This window comes from Peromyscus eremicus, chromosome 6 (assembly GCF_949786415.1).
Source record: "Peromyscus eremicus chromosome 6, PerEre_H2_v1, whole genome shotgun sequence".
NCBI classification, from domain to species: Eukaryota; Metazoa; Chordata; class Mammalia; order Rodentia; family Cricetidae; genus Peromyscus; species Peromyscus eremicus.
In genome coordinates, this window is record NC_081421.1 from 88,307,340 (window position 1) to 88,331,033 (window position 23,694).

The 23,694-nt window shown below is 43.1% G+C and overlaps 1 protein-coding gene and 1 long non-coding RNA gene across 4 annotated transcripts in view; one reads left to right on the top strand and one right to left on the bottom strand.

The window, feature by feature from the left end:
• Positions 1–23,694, bottom strand: part of Cdc14a (cell division cycle 14A) — a 175,947-nt gene that overhangs the window by 113,815 nt on the left and 38,438 nt on the right. For all 3 annotated transcript variants that reach the window (XM_059266133.1, XM_059266134.1, XM_059266132.1), the window contains exon 4: positions 22,121–22,213. In XM_059266133.1, the coding sequence (XP_059122116.1) occupies positions 22,121–22,213 (93 nt within the window). The remainder of the gene's footprint in view (positions 1–22,120; positions 22,214–23,694) is intronic.
• On the top strand, positions 3,104–3,737 carry LOC131913487 (uncharacterized). The gene is made up of 2 exons (XR_009379901.1): positions 3,104–3,187; positions 3,527–3,737. It is a non-coding gene; the product is annotated as an uncharacterized LOC131913487 (long non-coding RNA).

Here is a 23,694-nt window from a genome sequence, read left to right on the forward strand (position 1 = left end):
CTTCATCTGGCATCTTCTGGGGAACAGGGTCTAGAAACGACTGTGATTTGTTTGAGGCTGTGCTTGCTCTGAAATGCCCTCATATGACATCTCTACATTTTCATTTGGAGTTTGGTTTAAGTAGACAGATGACAGGCAGCAGACATGATTGTACGTATCTCAAATTCATTTGGATGAGAAATGCTACTTCCACCCCTCTCATGGACACAATCAGAGTGGAGCCAGTGGGAGTTCTTTGATGGGCAGTCTGGGAGAATTGCAGACATTAGCCACATGTGTCTCCCCATTTAATTTGATGGAAAGCAGAATTTTCATAATCAGCCTCAATAGATGTCTTTCCAGAACCGATGATACAGCTGGGACCGTGGCACATCTCCTGCTAGCACTGTTTCAAAGGCACTGTGGCCTTCTGGTGCCTGGGGCAAGACCATGTGCCAACACAGACACCACCGACAATTAAATCATAAGGACACAGACAAGCCTTTGCCAAGCAAACCAAAGCAAACCACACCCGGATGCTTAAAAGAACCCAACAGAGAGGGAAGGGAGGAAATATGTGGCCCCTAGAATACCTACGTCCCTCATGTTACAGGAGCAACCACAGGCTACATGTTACAACACACAGGTAAATATAAGCCTGTATACGACCCATCATCCACTGTCCGAAGGCAGACTCCAAAGGCAAGGAATCAGAACATGTTTAAGATCAAGATGCTGGTGACAGACACAAGTCATGACTTAACATTTAAGCTTTCCGAACACCTGTCATGTAGTACGACAATTCTTTTATTTACAAATGAACTACACTTCGAGTTTACATATAAAGGCAAATACCTCAAATTCTGCAAATATTTTTCCTAAGATCAAAATTCAGAGTTGGAGCCAGTGATGGCTGCAAACCCGACAACCTGAGCTCAATCCACAGAAGCCACGTTAACAACCGACAACCTGAGCTCAATCCACAGAAGCCACGTTAACAACCGACAACCTGAGCTCAATCCACAGAAGCCACGTTAACAACCGACAACCTGAGCTCAATCCACAGAAGCCACGTTAACAACCGACAACCTGAGCTCAATCCACAGAAGCCACGTAACAATGAAAGAACAGATTCCACAAAGCTGTCCTGCGACTCCCGTGTTCGCCAGAGTCCATGTGCACCTGCATCATACATGCACCTCGTACACTCACACACAAAACAATACTAAATAAAAGTAAAGTTTTCAAAAATAAGAAAACCTCGAGGAAACCAACAAATAGGTTTTCAGTGACTCACACTGGAACCTGAATAACTTCAAATGTTTTTAATACTACTTTACTATATTTATGTCAGTTTTACTTCAAAATGTCTACTCCTCAACATTTGGCATTCTAATTAGGACTGATTTAAAATTTTGGACAATGAGAGGCAGGATAAAGGTAAGAGATTTTCTTGCAACAGCTAACGGGAAATATTAGGAAGAAAAACACTTTCTAAACACACACAGGAGGAAGACTGCTAAGCGGAGACAGAACCCAGTCAAGGTTGGTTGTTTCCCATCAAAAAGTGGCCTGATCTCTCAGCAGGGGAGGAGGCAGACCAGGCTATTCAATGTCCATTTAGGAACCCGACCATGTATTGAGGAACTTTAAGCAACATTGTTCTTTAAATTAAAATTTTAGCTGAATGTAGTGGAGCATGCCTGTAATCCCAGCACTCAGAGGCTGAGGCAGGGGGATCACAAGTTTGAAGCCAGCCTAGATTACATCACACGTCCTTATCTCAAAAAAATAAATAATAAATAATTTTAGTGAATTTTCAAATGTGTCTATCCTGTTCTTCTCTGGGTTTTAAGTAGTTTTCGGGGGAGATGTTAACTCCGACTTTTTAAGGCAGAGCCCCACTGCATGTAAACTAAACCTCAGGTCTGTCTCCAATCTCCTAGTAACTTGTAAGCTCCTGTTCTTTGCACTTACTCAGGAATAGAAAACTAACAATGAGCACAAACAAGGAACTGGTTGTTCTCTTCCAGTATTTACAAAAGAGTTGTTGCTTAGAGAACGCAGGAGAAACAAGAGCCTGGCCCAGTAGACGTGTTTGGAGACCAGATCCTGTGGTCATTTGTCGGTGTGTTAGCCTAAACTTTGCAAACACATGCCACGTGACAGGACTGTCCTTCAGGAAGATAAAAAAGAATTGATCTCTCTTAAGCATGCAAAGATTTTGTTTTTAAGAAACCAAGTTCCTACATACCATAGCTTACTAATTTCCACAAACAGAGCAGAGACAAGTAAAGGCAACCACAGACCTACCACACACTGACTTTATACAAGGTCCATCTTCCTTCCCTGTAGCTGTTGGGAATTCCCATCCCCATCTCCACACACCCTTCCCCGCCTCAACCCTATTCTAGCTCCCTTTAGTGGGTAAACCTCATTTCTTCAAGAAAACAGCACAAACACACACACACACACACACACACACACACACACACTCACCTATGGCCAGCTGTTTCTCATTCACATCAGCAGCAAGGCTTGTAGTTCAGGTTTACCAGTAAAGGCATAGAGACAGGAAAAGTATCAAGGCAGAGAATTCCCCATAATTCCAACACAATAATTCATACTTGGTTCAACAAAGAGTTACTGATACGGGAACCACGAAGAGTGCCAAGATCAAGGCCAACATGCTTCTGACCACATAGACCATCCCATGCATATTTCTGATCTTTCAACCCAACAGGATCTCCTGGTTTTCAGTATACTAACAAGCAACAACAAACACCTTGATACTTCAAGATATAGCTATCTGGACCTGTAAGCTTGAGATTAAAATTCACTAAATATGAGGTCTGACTATGATTATTTATGGGTACTCCTGACATATAGCTATGACTGAGGACCATTATAACAACTGTTCTAATGTTAAATACCTTGGCTATGCCACAGACCTACAAATAAGCATGCATCTATCAGCCTTAATAGAACAGCAGATCAATAAAATTTCAAGAGAGTCTCAGCAGGCTTTGCTAAGGCCCTTTAAGCTCAAGGACCACATCCACCTCTGTGTTCATGTGGTGACTTGTAGACACTGAGTTATATGTCAGAACATGAAAGTGAGAACAGGAAAGGCAAGCATGTAAACAGTTAAACTGTCATACTGGAACTGCGTAAATTTCAATCATGAAGGAAAGTCATCGAGTAGCAGGTGAGTTAAAAGGTTGTTAGGCCATTTAAACTCCCTGACAGCATCTGGTGTCATGGAGAGTGAAATCCAAACTCATCCTTACATAGCAGCTGGACAGAGCTCATTCCCTGTGCTCAGCTGCACATCTCACTGCAGCTACCCGGGCGTGGTCTTACCTCCTCTCCCACCCTACCCTTCCCATCCTGAAGCCTTTGGGATATGCTATTAGCTCCCCCCAAAATATTCTTCCTATGTGTCCTAACTGTCAGCTGCTCAAAAAGGGTTTCCCTGATTCCACTATGAAATAAGCCACCATCTGCCAGCGCATGACACTGCATTTTACATCCTTGTTTCTTCCAGCAAAATTTAAACTCAGAGAGGCAGGGATTCTAACCCTTTTGTTCATTGCTACCACCCGAGAGCCCAGATGATGGCTGCCACAAGTGCTCCTAAATACTTGTTCAATGAAAGAATGAAGAAATGAACCAGGCTGGAAGGAAGACAAAGATTTCCCACTGGAAATAAATAAATGGCACACTCCCACTTAAGCTACCTGGAGATTCATTATTAACTTTTGGTTTTTTTGCTTTGGTTTTTTTGTTTGTTTGTTTGTTTGTTTGTTTGTTTGTACAGGATCTTACTACTGCAACCTACTATATAAAAAAGGCTAGCTTGGAACTCACAGAGATCTGCCTGCCTCTGCCTCTTGAGTGCTGGGATTAAAAGTGTGCTCCACACAGCCTCATTTATTAAGGTCTAAGCTTGAGGAAGTGTAAGATTCTGCTCCAAGCCGGGTGTGATGGCACACACCTTTAATCCCAGCAGAGACAGGCCAGCCTGGTCTACAGAGCGAGCTCCAGGACAGACACCAAAACTACACAGAGAAACCCTGTCTCAAAAAAAACAAAAAAAATAAAAATAAAAACAAAATTCCACTCCAAGCAACAAAAAAGTTCCAGTTATCACAACATTGCTATTCTATGCATTAGCCAAGTAAGAAAAGGGGGATAATAAGAAAGAAAAAGCAACAGGAGAGAAGTAGTCTGATGAGAAGAAGAAAGAGATGGAAGCAGGGGGAGAAAACACAACTGGAGAGAGAGGTCTACTGAAATCTCAAGGGATGCTGGCCGGGGAAAGAGGTGGCTGGCTGTTTCATGCCACAGTATGCACTTGGACTGGGAACGCCCAAATAAGCTAGGGTGCTAAAGCAAGGGCACGGGGTCCTGGGCCACCAACTCTAACAGGGGATCCCATCCCTCCTGGCTCCGCCTCCTCTGAGAAGTTCTGGTGCATTGAGGGTGGGGACTGGGAAGGCTGGAGGACCAGGGAGAAGGAAGCCTCTCTGTACTGTGACTACTCCTCTGAAGATTCCAGGGACACTGGAGCAGCACTGCAGGGGACATGAGTCTCCGGGCTGCTGGGGTGGACGTCAGAGGCCATCCTAAAGCTTATGAATTTAGAGGTCTAGGCCAAACCATAGTCCTTAAATCTCAAAAGAAGTTAATTGTAACAGATTTGGGGGGGGGGGAGGTTGTTTTGTTTTGTTTTGTTTTGTTTTGAGACAGGATATCATTATTCAGACCTAGCTGGCCTAGAACTCAATATGTAGTAGACCAGGATGGTCTCGAACTCATAATGATCTGTCTGCCTCTGCCTGAGTACTGGGATTTGTGAGCCACCACCCAACAGTGTAATAGAAGATCTTAATCAACAGCTTCCTCTTCCCAGAATTCAGAAGTACAATATGTCAGATACAAAATCTTGTATCTAGTACATTTGTTAATCTCTGTGCTAATCATAGCAGCAGGCCAAAGCCAGGATATCCTTTAAAAAAATTTTTTTAATTTTTCCAAATACATGTATTTATTTGGAGATAAGAAAACAAAACCATTTTAGAACTTTTTAAAATGCTAACTCCCATTTTTATCATAATTTCCCTTATAATTCACTGAAGTGTCTCTAAGAAAAAAAACTAAATTTAAAAATTGGCTCTTAAAAAAATAATAATTGACTGTCAAAACCACAATTCACTTGCAAGCACTGAGAATTTTTTTCAAAATCTCAGACATTCCTGAAAGGAAAAATATTAATTCTTTTCTTTTTTATTTTTATTTTTTGAGACAGGGTTTCTCTGTATAGCTTTGTGCCTTTCCTGGAACTCGCTCTGTAGCCCAGGCTGGCCTCGAACTCACAGAGATCTGCCTGCCTCTGCCTCCTGAGTGCTGGGATTAAAGGCGTGTGCCACCACCACCCGGCAAACAGTAATTCTTTACCACATTCAAACTAATGGGATTTAGGACTTCCCTCATTCTAATGCAGACGATAGTCCATAATGTTAACACATTCTCCAATGCTTCGTGATTCATGGACCCATCATTAACCCATCACTGCCACATTTTAAGAAAGCAGTTGACTCAAATGGAAAGCAAGTGGATAGTGGTGAGAGGAATCCAGGGCCAGGACTTGGGATTAAAGCAGAGCGGCCTCCACTTACCCCCAGGGGACATGTCTGTCAATCCAGAAGGGAAGCTTGAAACCATGAAGACCTGAATGCTGCATAGATTTGGGGGTTTTGTACTAGTTTTTTTTTTTTCATTATTTCTTATTATTATGGCATTTGGGTATAATGTGTATAGGTATATGTGTGTAGCTCAGAAAATTATTATGTGGAGTCAGTTCAGCTCTCTCTTTCTACATTTATGTAGGTTCCAGGGAGCCATCCTGCTGGCCTTGTGTTCTGTTTTTTCGTGTGCGTGTGTATGTGTGTGTGTGTGTGTGTGTGTGTGTGTATCATGTATTTTCATCATATATATATGATGTTTAACTTATGAATTAGGCCCAATAAAAGATTAACAACAAAAACTAATAACAGAAAAAAATTGTTAACAGCCGGCTATAATAGAAGCTATGTGAATGTATTCTCTCAAAATCTTCTTATACCCTTTTCACCCTGTAAGATTCAGTGCCTATGTGATTAGATGAAGTTAGGCAGATAATACGGATGTAGTAACATGGTAAGGATCACTGCAATATAAACAATGAGATAGGAAGACAGTAGATTAGATACCAAGAGAGATAGTGGGTATGGTAGTTTGAATGTAATTGGCCCGCATAAACTCACAGGCAGTGGCACTATTAGGAGGTGTGGTTTTGTTGGAGTTGGGTATGGCCTTGTTGGCGGAAGTGTGTGCTAAGAGTTATTTGAACTGTCAGGCTCTGGCTCAAGAAGTTTCAGAGAAGAATTTTAGTATATTGCCTAGAGATCGTTCTTGGGATATCTTGGTAAAGAATGTGGCTGCCTATTGCCTTTATCTAAAGAATCTTCCAAAGGCTAAAGTAAAGAGTTTTAGATTAATTCCTTTGGCAGAGGAAATCTCAAAACAGCCTACTAGAGACTCTGTTGTGTGGTTATTAGTATTAACTCTAATAAAGACATATAATGAAAAGAAGCAAGCTGAGCAAATAAAAATAAAAATGTACAGATTGAGAAAGGGGGGACCAGGAGGTGGAATAAAGATAAATCCTGTGTTCAAGGAGCTAAACAGATTAAGAAATGGAATAAAGGGAGTGGTGACCTCAGGGTAAAATCCCATCCAGCTAAATTTCCAACTTGTGAAAAGGAACTCTTCGGCTGGGCAGTGGTGGTGCACACCGTTAATCCCCGCACACCAGAGGCAGAGGCAGGCGGATCTCTCTGAGTTTGAGGCCAGCCTAGTCTAGAGATCCAGCTTCAGGACAGCCAAGCTTAGGCAGTGAAGGACAAAAAGCTGGTGAAGATGTAATCCAACAAGGGGACCATGTTCCAGCCCCAGCACGCAGCAGACCTTGGCAGCTTCGGCCATGTGGTTCTGGCTTTAGAGTTAAGGATAGAAGAAATGTGTTATGGAATTTGCCTCCATGACTAAGGAAAAACTCTGAGGCCAGGCACGTATCAGGGGTGTCCCTGAATGAAGCTATTTCATGAAGCTGTGAAATCTAGATTGTCTTGGAAAACCCAAGATGTTAGAGATGCCAAAGTTGTGGGATACCTGCTGGCAAAAGCTGCTAACAGGGAGTGGAAGCAGCCCAAGAGAGAGAAGAGTGCTGCAGTCAACAACGCTGAATGGAGTTGGAGATCGGAAGAGTGTTTTGACATCACACATGAAGATGCAGAGTTTGGAGTTTGCCCAGTTGGTTTTCAGTCCTGATTTGGTCCAGTATTTCCTTACTTCGTTTTGGGACGGTAATGTATATCCTGTGCCATTATATGTTGGAAGTATGTGATCTGTTTTTTTATTTTGATTTTATAGGGGATTGCAGTTAAGAGATTGCATGAATCTCAGAAGAGACTTTGAACTCTGGACTTTAAAACATTGTTGAGACTGTAATAGACTATGGGGATGTTTGAAGTTGGACTAAATGCATTTTACATTATGATACTATTACAAGTTTATGGGGGCCAGAGAGTGGAATGTGGTAGTTTGACTATAATGGGCCCGCATAATCTCATAGGAAGTGGTACTATTAAGGGGTATGACTTTGTTGGAGTGGGTATGGCCTTGTTAGAGTAAGTGTGTCACTGTGGGGGTGGGCTTTGAGGTTTTCTATGTTCAGGATATCACCTAATGTCTCAATTGACTTCCTGTTGCCTGCAAGATGTAGAACTCCCAGCTACTTCTACAGGACCATGTCTGTGTGCATGCCACCATGCTCCCCATCATGACAATAATGTACTGGACCTCTGAAATTGTAAGTGAGCCATCCCAAATAAACGTTTTCTTTATAAGAGTTGCTGTGGCTGGGCGGTGGTGACGCACACCTTTAATCCCAGCACTCAGAAGGCAGAGCCAGGCGGATCTCTGTGAGTTCAAGGCCAGCCTGGTCTACAGAGTGAGATCCAGGATAGGCACCAAAGCTACACAAAGAAACCCTGTCTCGACTAAAAAAATTTGCTGTGGTCATGGTATCTCTTCACAGGAATAGAAGCCCAAACTAAGACAGTGGGTAACTATCAGGCAGGTAGGATACAGAGTGTGGATCTACTGGACACAGGGATAATTCACAGCCTCCATGGGATAGAACCAGGAAGTAAGAAAATGGTACACAACTTAAAACTTATGAATTGCCGGGCGGTGGTGGCGCACGCCTTTAATCCCAGCACTCGGGAGGCAGAGGCAGGCGGATCTCTGTGAGTTCGAGGCCAGCCTGGGCTACCAAGTGAGTTCCAGGAAAGGCGCAAAGCTACACAGAGAAACCCTGTCTCGAAAAAAAAAGAAAAAAAAAAAAGAAAAAAAAAAAAAACTTATGAATTATTTTTGGAATTTTCCCATTTAATACGTTAGGGCTGCAGTTGGCTGAAATCTCAGAAAATGGTATCAGAGATAATGAGGAATCGTCTGTCACACGGGGTATTGTAATGATGGAGAAACTGAACTGGAATTCCATCTGCACCATTTTTACATGCTCAACACGTGATTACTCGTGTCTAGGACTCTGAATCCCCTGCAAGGAGGTTCCTAGCTCATTCATTCCCTTACTCACTAAAACCACTGAGACAGACACTAAGTTGGGCACAGGGGACATGGATATGAGTGAGCATCTTCTTTTCTCCAGAAACTCTCTCTAGGGGAGACACTACGGAGAAGTGACTCTGGGAAGCTCATCCTAGTCATTAGAGGCAACGGGAGAAAAGCCACACTCTAGCTTTGTTTCGAGTGAGATGGTAGGAATGACACTGTGGGCATCAGGGACAGGAGGCTGAGGGAGTCAGATGGGTCAGGGAGGAGAAACTCCAGGAAGAGGCTGTCTACAAAAAGGTATGTATTACTTTGATAAAATAAGAAGTTCCCCCAAACAAGCCCACTGAATGACTCACACCGACTGCTGAACAGAACGGTAGATCTGACTCAGCCTGCGGTATGCTCAGTCCCACAGGAAGGCTTGCTCCTCTGCTCATTAGTTTGAACGTGTCAACCACGAATGTCACCCCCACTAAGCAGCTTTATGGGATCGAGGAGCCACTTTAACTGTTTCCTGCAGGCAAAGGTGAAGGAAACACCCAGCAAAGCTACTTTGTTAACCATGACTTTTCCGCCAAACTAAATCTCCAGCTTTAGGCACTATCTATAAAATAAAATAAAATAACCTGGATCTACAGAATGAAAGGTCAAAAGCCCTTCAAGCTTCTGTCATGAAAGACTTGAGAAAGACAGGACCAGGCCAGCAAGGTTGAGGCATGAGAGCAACAAGGAAAAACCTAATAAAGACACAGGACGCAGAGCAGGAGGATTAATAAAGACTGAGGCTACCCAGGGCTACAGAGCAAGATTTGGGAGATGGGGGCATGGGGGGATGTAGGGGAAGGGGGGGAGAGGGAGAGAGCCAGGGGAAGAGGAAGTGGGAAGGGAAAGGAGAAAAGATCAAGCACTAACCTGGGGACCTCGTGGCTCCTGTGGGCACAGTCCCAGTGGCTCACAGGGTCACGGTCTATGTTTACTAATGTAGCAACCACAGCTCAAACGCTAAGTATCTTAGTGATGTCTACAGAGCAAGCTGAACAGGAGCTGCTGTTCAGGAAGTTGCAGGTGGAGAGGGTTTTTAATGACTTAATTCACTTTCCACAATGGAAAAAAGGATATAATTTAATATGTAATATATAAATGTCTATAAATATAATTGAATGCCTTATATCAAATGGAATTTCTTTCTCTCCTTTTGGGTTTTTTTGTTCATTTGATTGGTTGGTTGGTTGGTTGGTTGGTTGGTTGGTTGGTTGGTTTGGGTTTAGGGTTTTGGAAGAGTTTGTTCTTTTGTTTGAGACAGGGTGTCACTATGTAGCCCAGGCTAGCCTGGCACTCTCAATCACCCAGCCTCAGCTTCCAAATGCTGGAATTACATGTGTGTGCCACCACATTCAGCTTGTGTTTTGGCGGGAGAGGGTCTTGAACTAAAATTCACACATTAAAATTATGCAACAGACTCCACCAGCTCCGACTAGACTAAGAGAGCCTTCATCCAGTAACTGATGGAAGCAGATACAGAGACCACAACCAAGCACCAGGCCAAGCTCCAGGGGTCCAGTCGAAGAGAGGGAAGAGGGATTATATGAGCAAGGGGGGTCAGGATCATGATGGGGAAATCTACAGAGACAACTGAACCAAGCTCAAAGGAACTCACGTACTTTAGACCGACAGCCGGGGAACCTGAAAGGGACCAGACTAGGCCTTCTGCATATGGGAGACAGTTGTGTAGCTTGGTCTGTTTGAGGGGTCCCTGGCAGTGGGATCAGGATCTATCCACGGTGCATGAATGAGCTGGCTTTTTGGAGCCCATTACCTATGGTCGGACCCTTGAAGCAGCAGGGAGGGGCTTGGTCCTGCCTCAACTGAATGTACCAGGCTTAGCTGTCCCCCCATGGGAGAAGTTACCCTGTTGGAGGAGGGAACTGCGGGGGGAGCGGGAGAAGGGATGAGAGGGGGAATCTGTGGTTGGTATATAAAATGAATAAAAAAAATTATGCAATCCAAAATCCATTATAAATCTAAAAAAAATGGTTTGAGAACATTTGGACTCTCTTAATACAGACTTAGCAGGTTCTGGCTGCCTATGCAGGGCCCCAAGTTGACACCCAAGCACGGGCTTTTCTCATTCAAGGTTACTCCCAGCAGCCCATTTGGCTGCCAGGAAAAAAGGAGGAAAAGCCTTGAGAGAAGTTTGAAGGTAACACAAATGATTGGAATGATAACGTGATAAGGAGAAGCCGCATTATTTGAGCATTTAAAGTAAACAGCTCTTCTTGTGCCTCTAGTCCCAGCTGACTAAAATCATCATTTAGCAATGGGAAGTTCAAAATACTGGCAGTTTTCCTTCAACTTGACCATGATAGTTAAGCACTAATCATAAGAAGCCAAACAATTACCCACACATTCGGTGCCAAAATCCAGGCCCTAAAAGACCTGCAAAAACATCCCCAGTCCCGATTTTGTCTTGTTTGAGACAGTCTTATCATGTAGCCCAGGCTGGCCTTGACTTCTCTGTACAGTAGAGAATGACTTTGAAGTCCAGGTCCTCGTGTTTTTATCTCCCCAGATGCTGGGATTACAGACATCTGCCGCTATGCCCCAAGTGATGCTAGGGCTTGAACCTAAGGATTCATGCATGCTCAGCAAGCATCCTGCCAACTGAACTACATCCCCACACTGATTTTTTTTTTTTAATAAAACAGAACAAAAGAAAATAGCACGCCCCAAACACTGTAATGTAAAAACCTCCCCATGGGCTGGAGATGGGACTCATCTGGTAGAGTGCTTGCCTAGCATGCACAAGGCCCTGGGTTCAGTCTCCAGCACCATGTGTAACTGTGTGTGGTGGCATACACACTTGGAATCCCAAACACTTGAGAGGTAGAAGCAGTTACATCAGAAATCCAAGCCCATCCTCAGCTACAACTTGAGTCTGAGCCTGAGCTGCATAAGATCCTTGTCTCAAAAGAGGAAGCAGGGGAGAAGAAAGGAGCTGCCCTATGACATCATGAACTTTTGGGTTCAATTATATATTTGAATAGCGTGTGTGCATGTGGGGTAAGGCAGAAAGGGGACAGATTCTATCCTGAGATACTAGCCTCAGCCACTTCCTTCTCCCATTCCCCCATCACTCCGCCTCCCGCTCAGACCTCCCCTAAATCATCCACAAACATCATCAGAGCAGATCTGAAAAGAGCTACGGTTGCATCTGGCTGGAACTCAGGGGTGAGTGGGTGTTCACCCAGTAAGCCAGGATCAGCACTCAGCCGTCACCTGGAAGAGCCACACGGCTGTGTATCTGAAACACTGCAGTACCACTTTTTCACAGAAGAGCGGCCACTGCTCCTGCACGCTCTCTTCAATCCTTTAGCTGCTAGGATTCAAAGAGGAGCTTCTGTTATCTCTGCCTGAACAAAGCTCCATCCTAGAGACTTGGTTCCGGTCTTTCTCTTCAAGAAATGAAATTGATCTTGGACAAGCCACTGGATCTGTCCAACTGGGTGTCTAGCAGGCCTGAAGCAGGGCTCTCCTGATGAGTGTCCTATGGAGACACTCCAGCAGGTCTGCAAACGTGGATCTAGTCTTCTAACCTAACGTGTTTATTTCAAAGCCAAGAGAAAACAGCAAAGCCCTCCCATACACTTTTAAATTGTACCCCAGTAGGATCATTAAATAACATCACTTTGCATAAAACTTGGAAGTTTTACTTCCTACTTCATATAGCCTAGTAAATTTGTCCTGTTGGAGAGGAAGCCTGTGGGCCTGCATGAGCACATGTCTGACTGTGAGCTTGCTCCATCCAGAAAGCTATACAAATGGGAACAGCAAATACCAGGGATGTTCAAGGACACATGCTCAGGACATGGTCTCACGGAAGACATGGTAAATACATCAGAAGCCACAGTCCTACCATAGGAAATGTCATAAGGATTCTAAGGGGCTTTTAAATTCTGATTTCCATAATGAGTGCATGTAATAAAGATATATAGTTATATATATGCATAAACACACACATGGGGGAGGGGGGTTCTCATTCTCTATCTCAGACTGGCCTTGAACCTGTGGCAATCATCCTGGGATAACAGGTATGTGAACATTTGTTACCCTCCTAGCTCTCTCTCTCTCTCTCTCTTTTTTTCTTTATACAGTGTTGTTGTGTACATAATAGAGGGGGTCACATGTGGAGTTCAGAGGACAATTTTGTGAAGTCGGCTCCCTCCTTCTGTGTTTAAGTGGGCTCTAGAATCAAACTCAAAATGGCAGATTTGCTCAGTTGAGCACCTTCACCTGCTGAACCATCTCAGTGGTAGGGACTGAACCACACTTTAAACATGCTAGGCAGGCGCTCTGGCCCTGAGCTCACTCTGTGACATGCAGATGTGTTTGGTAGCTTACTTGAGCCCAGAGGAGGCTTGTTTCCAGCATACCAGCAGGAGTAGATAGAAACAAAATACTGAAAATATTTATGCAGTAAATTGACAGATGTCTTCTGCAAACCAAAAGGAAACAGCTACTTTTCCTAGCTCACAGCTAGGAGGAGAGCTGACTATGGGATGGTGGTAGTTGTGCCCGCCGTGGGCAAAAAGCAAGCAGAACACCAGTCTTGGAGAGACTGAAGAAAGACGTACAATTTTTAGGGAGCCTGAGCTGTTTCAAAGTAACCAAAAACACAGGCTTACAAGAACAAAAACCTGGCCCATTTACAGGCAATGTCACAAAAGAGTACTTTCCTATCAACCCACTAAAGGAAGGAACTGCAAACAGGAAACCAGTCAGCCACAGCCATGTCCCGCCCCTCCCTTCCTCTCCGCAGGATGCTATGGTTAGATTTACAAGGAAGCCACAGGGAAGGATGACAGGCCACTCATCTCTCACATCTGCTGAGTTCCTGCTTTAATAAGTGCTTAATATAAACGCCCTTATTATTTTGAACAACACTGTTCTTGATAATGTTCTGCCTATCTTCTAAATAACATGTTGAATCTACAGATTTCACGATAAGTTAAAGCAGTTCAGGAGTTATAATTCACAGATGAATTCTAAGTTCATAAAGAAAGGAAGTAACACAGTTGGTCAGAACAGCAAAACAAATGTGCAATTAGCCACAGACATCAATGTCCAGTAATGTAAACACATGTACACTTTCTTTAACCACTTTTAATTAATTCTGTTCTAACTGACCATGGGATGCCCAGCCCCACTATGTACATCTACAACACAAGCCTTACCACCCAAGGCTCAGGGGACACTGTGGAAGAAGAGGCAGAAAGGACCAGGACACCTGCTGAGACAGGAGGCAAATATGGAGTTCAAAGTCAGCTCGGGCTACACGGTGAGTTCTGGACCAGGTTGAGCTATGTAGCACCCTATCTCAAAAAACAAAAGAAACACCACCACTAAGAATAATGAAGTGATAGTTTTAGCAATTAAATTTCCAAAACTGTAAGGTTCATACCCAACAGATAAGCATGTAGGGACAGAAAGATGCTCAGCTGATAAAGACACTTGCTACAGAGCCTGACTCCTGAGTTCAACCCCTGGAAGCCTGGAAGCCCCTGGGCAGAAGGAGAGGAGAGGGCAAAGTCCCACCTGTTGTTCTCTGACCTCTACTGTCGGGCTGCTGTGACACACACATCTACACACACATACACACACACACACACACACACACACACACACACAATAAATAAATGAATGAATAAATAAATAAATAAATAGATAAATAAATAAATATTACAGCGTGCATAAAATTTAAAATTCCACATAATACCAATTGTACATACTAGTTTAAGTACAACAATCTGTTCCTCAAGCCTCAAACACTATGCTTGAAAAAGAAAGAAAAGAAAATCCCTATGAATCCTCCTTCTAGCAATCTAAAGACTAAAAAAAAAATCTACTTTTAAAAAAGAACACTTGAAACCATGCCTCAGCACTGGGCTAAGAACAAGCACAACAACATTTACAGTTCAGAAACACGTTTTACATGCTATAAAAAATGCAGACAACATTAAGTGGTAAACTGTCCTGTACCTGTGGTGGGGTCTGCTGAGCAGCGAAATACGCACGGTTTAGTTAAGGGGGCTCAGACTTCTCCACAGCCCCATGAAAGGAAACACGTTGAAGCTACATTGAAGCTTTTTTTGTTTTTTTTAATTAAGGAAAAGAAAAAAGGAAGCCTCTCCCCCCAGCTTCTTGTTAAATTATTCTCTTTTTAAATTCCCCACCCTCTCCTCCGCGCTTTCCCCTTCTGTGACAACTTCCTTACCAACTTGGCCTGCTGGGATCGCCAGCCCAGTTTAGCCCCAAGTCCTCACAGTAACAGCAGAAAGTAGGAGTCATTTACCTTCAACTCTTTGAACTCTGCACCTGTTGTGTGGTATCTGTTCCAAAGCATTTAATGACTGAATTCCCATTTCTCCAAGCTTCATATCTACTGCATATTTTTCACAATTAATTTACTGCTCATGTGTTCTCCTTTTGTGTGTGTGGTTTTGTTTTGTTTTGTTTTTTGTTTTGTTTTTCAAGACAGGGTTTCTCTATGTAATGGCTCTGGCTGTCCTGGAATTCGCTTTGCAGACCAGGCTGGCCTCAAACTCCTGCCTCTGGCTCCTGGGATTAAAGGTCATATTTTAAGCTGAGGGTTTTTTTTAATATCTATTTATTTACTTATTTAAATTCTTTAGAACCCACCATGGTGTCGTGAGGTTCATAGGAGCTAAATAAATATTTACTGAAGTAATCAAGACCTGACTACACATCTCACAAGAGAGTTCATTCGGTTAAAATAGATTCTTCCTTCAAACATGAAAATCCCATCCTGGAGGAAGAATGGAAAAAGCTCATATTCACATCTGAAGAATCATAACAAGCAGTAATCGGATTAACAACCACCTGATTGCTACTGAGCCAAGGAAGGACTTGTGCACACAATGGGTTGGCAGGGAGCAGGGTCACAAAAGGAGGGAGGGAAGGAGGGGGAAGGGAGGGAGGGGGCTGTCAGATGTTCAGTCCTGTGGTCAAGGGTCTAAGCACAAAACAAGGACCAGGAGGAGGCAACTGACACAGAAAACTTGGGAAGGCCACACAACCTCCCTCACCCCAGAACTTCCAAGGATTTCTAACTGCTCAGAACACTGACGCAACATCACCTTTATAGGCAAGGCCTCCTTCAGCCTCCATGCCTCGATTAAACATCATATTATTACCCCTGTTCCTAAAGATGAGAGAACAGGAGTTTGAATAAGTAAAAGCTTGCTTATGACATACAGCTACTGTGTGGGTTCAAAGCCAAGTGGGTTCACTACTACTCATGACACACAGCTGCTGAGTGGGTTCACATCTGGCTGTGCCACGGTGTTGCTTTCCAGCCAGATGGGGAATGGCACCTTCCAATTAGAAGGTGGCATACTAGCACAATAAAACCGTATTAACAGCCTTATGTGTAGTCTACAAAATAAAAGACAGACATGCATGGTTAGAAAGTCCACAAATCTCAGCCTGGTCATCCCCAGTGCAGACATAATGTCTGGCTCAGGCTACACCCTGTTAATCTACGATGTAGATCTCCAGCAAGGAAAAGATTTCAAAGTAAGCACAGGAGGCGACAATGGGGTTGTCATCTCTGTTTAAGCATCCTCAGCATCACTGAAAATAATTTGTTTCCTCTTGCTTCAGGCTGGCTGGCCTTGAACTCACTGTGTAGCCCAGGCTAACTCAAGTTCACCATTCCTCCTGTTTCAACCTCCCAAATCTTGGGTGTATAGGCATTCTCCACTATAGCTAACCAAAAATTCTTAATTCTTTAACTCTAAACTTAATTTTTAAACCAAAAAAAACCACATTTATTATAATTTCTCATATATATATATATATATATATATATATATATATATATATATACCCATCACGGCCTGGACCAAATTCTCTTTGGTCTAACTGTTACAGGCCTGTGAACTAAATACAATAACACAGAATAAGAACTTGATCTTGAACTTCATGGAAAGAGCCTCAATAATTTAATTTTTTTTAAGATTTACACTTATTTTTTATTTTATGTATATGAGTATTTTGACTGCATGTGTGTCTGTGCATCACATTCATGTACAGAGACCAGAAGAGGGTGCAAGATACCCCTAGAACTGGAATTACAAACAGTTGTTAGCAGCCAGGTAGGGGCTGGGACTCGAACCTGGGTCCTCTAGAAGAGCAGTCAATGGTCTTAACCACTGAGCCATCTCTCCAGCCCCTCATTAATACAATTTTTTTATTTATTAATACAATTTTTGAAAGCTATTTTCTTCAAGTCACATGAGAACGTTTGGGTGTTCCTGTGATCTAAGCATCCTGATTCTATAACTACGCCAAGTAACGCACTGGCGAGGAACCACCTTATTCAAACGTGAGCCATCTGATTCCAGAGTCTATACTAGCACAATAAAAGGTGACATACTAGCACAATAAAACCATACTAACAGCCTTATGTGTAGCTACAAAATAAAAGACAAACATGTATGGTTAGAAAGTCCACAAATCTCAGCCTGGTCATCCCCAGTGCAGACATAATGTCTGGCTCAGGCTACACTCTGTTAATCTATAATGTAGCTCTCCAGCAAGGAAAAGATTTCAAGGTAAGCTAAGGAGGCTACCTTAGGAAGTGAAGAGACCTCACCAGTATGTATCACTATGATCTCCAGTGACCACATCCATCTAGCAGCCTGGCCTTACTGTGAGTCCCCAATGAACATGAGGTTTCTCTGTATTTTATCTTTTTCTTTCTTTCTTTCTTTCTTTCTTTCTTTCTTTCTTTCTTTCTTTCTTTTTTTTTAACAGTTCTAGAAGAAAGGGCTTTAACTAGACTTCGCCATGATTACAGACAAGGAAACAAACACAAAATCTTCTAAGCCATCCTGGAAACCACCTAAAAACTGTAAACAAAGCTCAGCCTCCGGAAGGTAACCAATACCATGGAACTAGCTGCTTAAAAATGGTTCCAAGAGCTAGGCTATACCTGTGCCAGTGGAACGCTTCCTAGCATACTTGACATCCTGGGTTCGATCCCCAGCCCTGCAGAGACTGGGTGGGCATGGTGGTCTGTGACTATAGAATCAGAAGTTCAGAGTCGCTCTGACTACACAGCCCCAAGATATATCTAAGACCCTGGTTTTTGTTTTTGTTGTTGTTGTTGATTTTGTCTCTAATAATAAGTTGTATGGAATGTGCATTTTACCATCAAAACAATTAGAAAAAAGAAAGTTTGTTTTTAAAAAGACAAGCCATTCTTATTTGTTATGCCAGCTATCCCTTGATTCTGTATCAGTTGGCTTACACATGACCTCAGATATTCTGGGAAAGGGAAAGACACCATTTATACCTTACGTCCAACTTGCCCCTTCACAGTGGGTTTATTCATTCAATGTTTATTTATAGCCATCTACCTTGCAGCCAATGTGGCCCTGAACTGCATGTGTGGTGCTCAGACACAGCTAGGAAACAGCTGCTGCGCTTGGCACCTGACCTTTCCACACTGGACATTCTAGTGTCTTCCGTGTGGTCACCTCCCATCCTAGACCTACCCAGGATTCAGCACAGCAGGAAGCTTCTAGGACTCTGCCTCAGCCTTGTGGCCAGCTTCCAACTCAACTAGCAAATGCCTGGACCAAACCCCTTGTTAAATATTTTATCATCCTCCAGACAGGGCAATGAACAAAACAGATAAGGTCCCTACCCTTTGGTCTGGGAAAGAGATAATAAGGAGGCAATCGCATGAGCACATGAGTAACTTCAAAGACTGGGTGCTACCAGGAAAATAAAAATAGCAAAGAACTAGGAGGTGAACAGGGTTGGGGAGCAGGGCAGAGTTTGAGAAAAAGCTCCAAGACAGTAACTTTGGGGGGAAAAAAAAAAAACAAGTATGCAAAGGTCAGAAGTAAGAATGTTCTAGATAAAAGGCTGGGCGTGGTGGCACATGCCTTTAATCCCAGCACTCGAGAGTCAGAGGCAGGTGGATCTATGTGAGTTCGAGGCCAGCCTGGACTACAGAGCGAGTTCCAGGACAGGCACCAAAACTACACAGAGAAACCCTGTCTCGAAAAAACAAAAAAAAAGTTCTAGATAAAGAAAGTAGAAACACGAAGGCTTCAGGTGAGAGAAGGTGTGTGGTGTTCAGTTAGAAGGCCAGCATGACGGGAGGACAATGGGCATGGAGGTCATGATGCCACACAGGTGCCAATCAAAAAGGAATAGATGCCAAGAACAGTCAGCCACCAGATTTAGACCAGGGTCATGGTGTGATCTCACTTGCATTTTTTAAAGACCACCCTGACAACTACAAGGAAAGTAAGTTCAAAGGGAAACAAGAATACAGAAAGGAAAGCAGGAAGAAATGCTCGAAGCTACGGGAGTAATCAAGGAAACAGGTGGCAGTGTCTTAGCCTCGGTAACAGCATTAAACAGAAAGATGCACTCTGGTTCAATATGCATTCTAAGAGGTCGAGGCAGTCACACTTCTGATTAAGTCTGTAATGTGGGGTGAGGGGACTGAGGAAGAGAAGTGACGACTAACTTTTGTTTTGGCTCATCAATAGTAAGAGTTAACTTTTCTGAAATGGGTGGTTAGTGGGGAAATGAGTCAGTTTGGGATAGACAGGGGAAGGGTATGTTTTGTCACGATAAATTTGTGATAATTTAGATGTATAATGTGGTGCTATGCAACAGACAGTTGGATGTTTGACCTTCATAATAATTCTGCACAATAAGCAGGGAAGCCCTGCTATTATCCAAATCTTATCAATGAGAAAATGAGAGCTCAGAGAAGACCTGTCTCAAGGCGTGAGTCAACGCCACACCAACGATGGCTGACGGCACATTTAAAGAGACTCGTCTTCACTCTTCGGGCCATCGCTCTGACAAAACACATATACCTGCTTTGTCTCATGGGTTACATGGCTGTTCCCAAGCTGGAGGCCTGTTCACAGCCAGAGAAGATTCCCTCATAAGATGAGACTTCCCCTCCTAGCAACACTAATAAAATTAACTGATACGTAGAACTCCTATTACAATCTTATAAGAATTGTGTCAACAATTAAGTGCATACAGATACATGAAGCAAAGGCATAAATCTCTCTTTAAGAAACAACCACAGCCGGGCGGTGGTGGCACACGCCTTTAATCCCAGCACTCGGGAGGCAGAGCCAGGCGGATCTCTGTGAGTTCGAGGCCAGCCTGGACTACCAAGTGAGTTCCAGGAAAGGCGCAAAGCTACACAGAGAAACCCTGTCTGGAAAAACGGAAGAAAAAAAAAAAAAAAAAAAAAAAAGAAACAACCACAATTCTGAAGGTCATTTTTATATAACAGTTTTTTGTTTTTTTTTTTTTTTAATCTTTCTAAGGAGCACATTTACAAAATCAGAAAGGTCGGCTGGGAATTGGCCAAGACAAGAAAAATCACTTTACACTCAGGACTGTGACTAGGTGTAAGACAAGCTCACGCTGTGCTCAGCACTTCTCCCACCAGGCCAGACCTGCTCTTTCTCCTAGGGTCGCTTTAAAGTGACAGAAACACCTCCATTTGTTTATCTCAGGCTACTTTCTCCTGAGCTCAATGCATGTGTAATAGCTAGACTTCAGTTCAAAACTCTAGCGGTAGCTGGTGAAAGCCCACTCTAAACAAAGCTGGATGACAGGTGGGAAGGTGAGAGGAAGGAAGTTGGAGGGGGGAGAGGAGGGAGGGAGGAAGGGAGGAAGGGAGGGAAGGGAGGGAGAAAGGGGGAGAGAGAAATATGCAAATGGATACCTGACAGAGGTCTTTTATGACAAAGGACCTAAGAATAACATGCTCACAAAACATCACAGCCCCATAGGAAAGACATGCTTGGTTCACGGCTTGAGTCGAGAGATCAGTACAGCCTTTCCATATTTAATCATGTTGTCAATCAAGGGAGTGTCAATTATCAGTGTAAGGTTAAAAAAAAATAGCGTGCCTGCTTAACTCAGCAACTAGCATTTCACCAACCCTCCCCACTAAGAGCTCGCTTTTCATGTATGCTCTTAAGATAAAAAAAAACAAATCATTCCCGTATCCTAAGGAGACGTGGAAGGAAATTTAGGAGTCATGGTAGCCAACCCACCCATTTTACAGACAAGGAGAATAAATAAAGCGGAGAGAGAGAAGGTGACCTGACCCCTTCAGCACAGAACCCCTTCAGGACAAAAAAGTCATCTTTTATTGATTCTTAGCCTCTGTTCCTCATACTCTCCCGTGCTGTCTATAGAAGAAGAAAGGGGACCACCAGGGATGACCCCGCGGTTTACAAAAGAAGTGAAAAGAACTAGGGACTCAAGTCCCAGAAGCAAGCCCCAGGCTTACATGTGACTATCAGCTTGTCCTCTTCCCTGCTGGCAGTGCCACTGGGCCCCTCCCCCTGAAACTTGGGCCTGCTGTGACAGAGCATGGTGCCTTCCCTCGAGGTCTGCAAATGAGGCCTGGAAAGCTCACACAGCGCAAGCTTCAGGCTTCAGAGACACACCGGCCTTTCCTGGGGATGAGCGGAAATGCCAGCATCCTCCCTTGCCTGTGACCCAGCATATTCGTCCGTTGGCATCACCTACAGCCCTGAGGAGCTAGTCCAGGGTAGAGGCACATTTTAGCCCTGGTGACTTCTGTCTTCTTTTGGACCAGTCCCAGCATATCCAGAAATTTCCAGAAACTGTGACATGCTCATACTGACACGTTTGTGCTTTCAGAGAACAAAACTTCTACTCAAACTTCATTTTATAAAGATCATATTGAGAAATTAGGGAGGCTGTAACATTTGCATGGTTTATATTCCATTTTTCTATTGCAAATGTTTGTATAGATGAATGCATGGATTGATTTTAAAAAATTAACAATAATAAGCCTCTCCTTTGCTGTCTAGAATGTGCTCTATCTCCCCAACTCCTACAAAAAGAACACCTCCATAATATTATATTTCACTCATATACATACCTTTTCCTCTTGGGTATATCCTCGCTAGGTATAGATGTTCTTTGCACTAAAATGCTGATAACAGTAGAATCCGAGCTACACTCATGATTCCAAGAGTCTCTCACTAACTATCCAAAAATAAACCTAAATCTAGACGAGATGGCTCATGCATGAAATCCTAACACTACAGAGGCTGAGGCGAGAAGACTATCTACAATTTAAGACCAGACTAGACTACTTAGTAAGTCCCAGGCCAGCCGTAGAGAGGACTCTGACTCAGAGCAATCAAAAACAAAATAACTAATAATAATAATAACAGAGTAAATACTCCATTGATGTCAATCCACTTTCCATTCCTAATCAGTACCCCTCCTGTCCCACTGGAACGGGGCTTGAGATTTAACAGCAGTGTTAGCTGGAGGTTTAACTGAAGCATCGTGGCTCCGCCCACTTGATCACAGAAAGCATCCCAAATCAAGTACTCACAGCGTAAGCACCTATCAAGAACGCTGCGTTTGCTCGTTTCCGCTGGTCGAAACAGGTGTAGTGCACTATTTTCTTTCTTGATAAACTGTATGACTAGAAGGGAAGAACAAAGGGTGTTAGCACAGGACAGACAGACGCAGGTCACTATCTTCTCTCAACCTCAGCATGTGGAGCAGTTCCTACAAGGTGCCACCTTTCAACTCCTGACTCCACGGTACCTGGACATGAGTGTGTGGAGCTGAGGGGCCTTCCTAGCTCACTTGCCTGGAGGGGAGGGGGAGATACTCACTTTTCTGCAGTCCACCTGAATGTGAGAATTGACAATTTAACAAACAGGGACTTCTCTGAGAAAGGCGAGCAGTGCAGTTAGAAATGACTAAATTGTTGACTCTCCATTCTCGGGAACCGTGCCTGGTCATTTATTCCTGATCTTACACATATGACTCAGCCACTCTTTATTCTCGGCATGACGCTCTCCCTGAGATGTTGATGGACCTTTCATATTTGACAGTTTAAGCTATGTCAACCACCCTATTGTCTTCTCCAAAACTTTTCTTTTTAGAGACCAAAATTAAAATTTTCTTTCTAGTATATACTCAAATCGCCCCCTTTTAATTAGCTAACAGTAAGTGATGAATGGAAAAAAGAGGAACCATCAAAAGGATATCAATGAACATCATAAATCAACAGCCATATATTAAATTCATGAGCTCGATCATCAAGCAACTGCTGTCTGCCAGGCAATCTGCAACATGCTCAAGTAAGTAAATCCAAAAGACAGCCAAATGGTTTGCTGAACCCATGCTAAACATGAAAAGTAACCATTAAATCTGCTGAATTCAATCAAATTATTAGTCACCATTCAAATCTAGAGAACACGGATGTGGCTCAATTAAATGTACACAATTTCCTTGGGCTGCAAGACTATTATGGGATAGTGACAAATGACAATTTAAATGTAGGCACATAAGACTACACTTTCAGGGACTGTTCCCATAGTTCAATAAATACAGGCACACAAATGCCTTTGAATACTGTCTGTAAATTCACATAGAAAACAGAAGTAGATTTTTATACCCTACACACTGTGAACACCAGCAACCAAAAATCCACTACCATGTTATTTTCTACAAGGAAAAGAAATCAAAATCGAAGAACCAAGGTGCATCATTTTAACTTATTCATGAAGCCTGGTAGCTACACATATCCCAGCTAGAGGTCAAGACATTGATCCCCCTCTTCGGACATGAATAACTACAAATCACATTTTCTGAAAACAGTTAATGTCCTTGTGAACTGAACTTTTGAAAGTTAGTGCCTGACTCAATCTGTTATTATCAATGCTCTTTTTTAGTATGAAGCAAAGAGAGAGAAAAGTAGTTGTGTTTAATTCAATTCCATCAAGTGTATATACTGAAGTTATTCTAAAGACTTCAGTGCTAACTGGATGGTGGTGGTGCACACCTTTAATCACAGCTCTCAGGAGGCAGAGACAGGAAGACTCTATGAGTTCAAGGCCAGCCTGGTCTACAAAGCGAGTTCCAGGACAGCCAGGGCTGCACAGAGAAACCCTG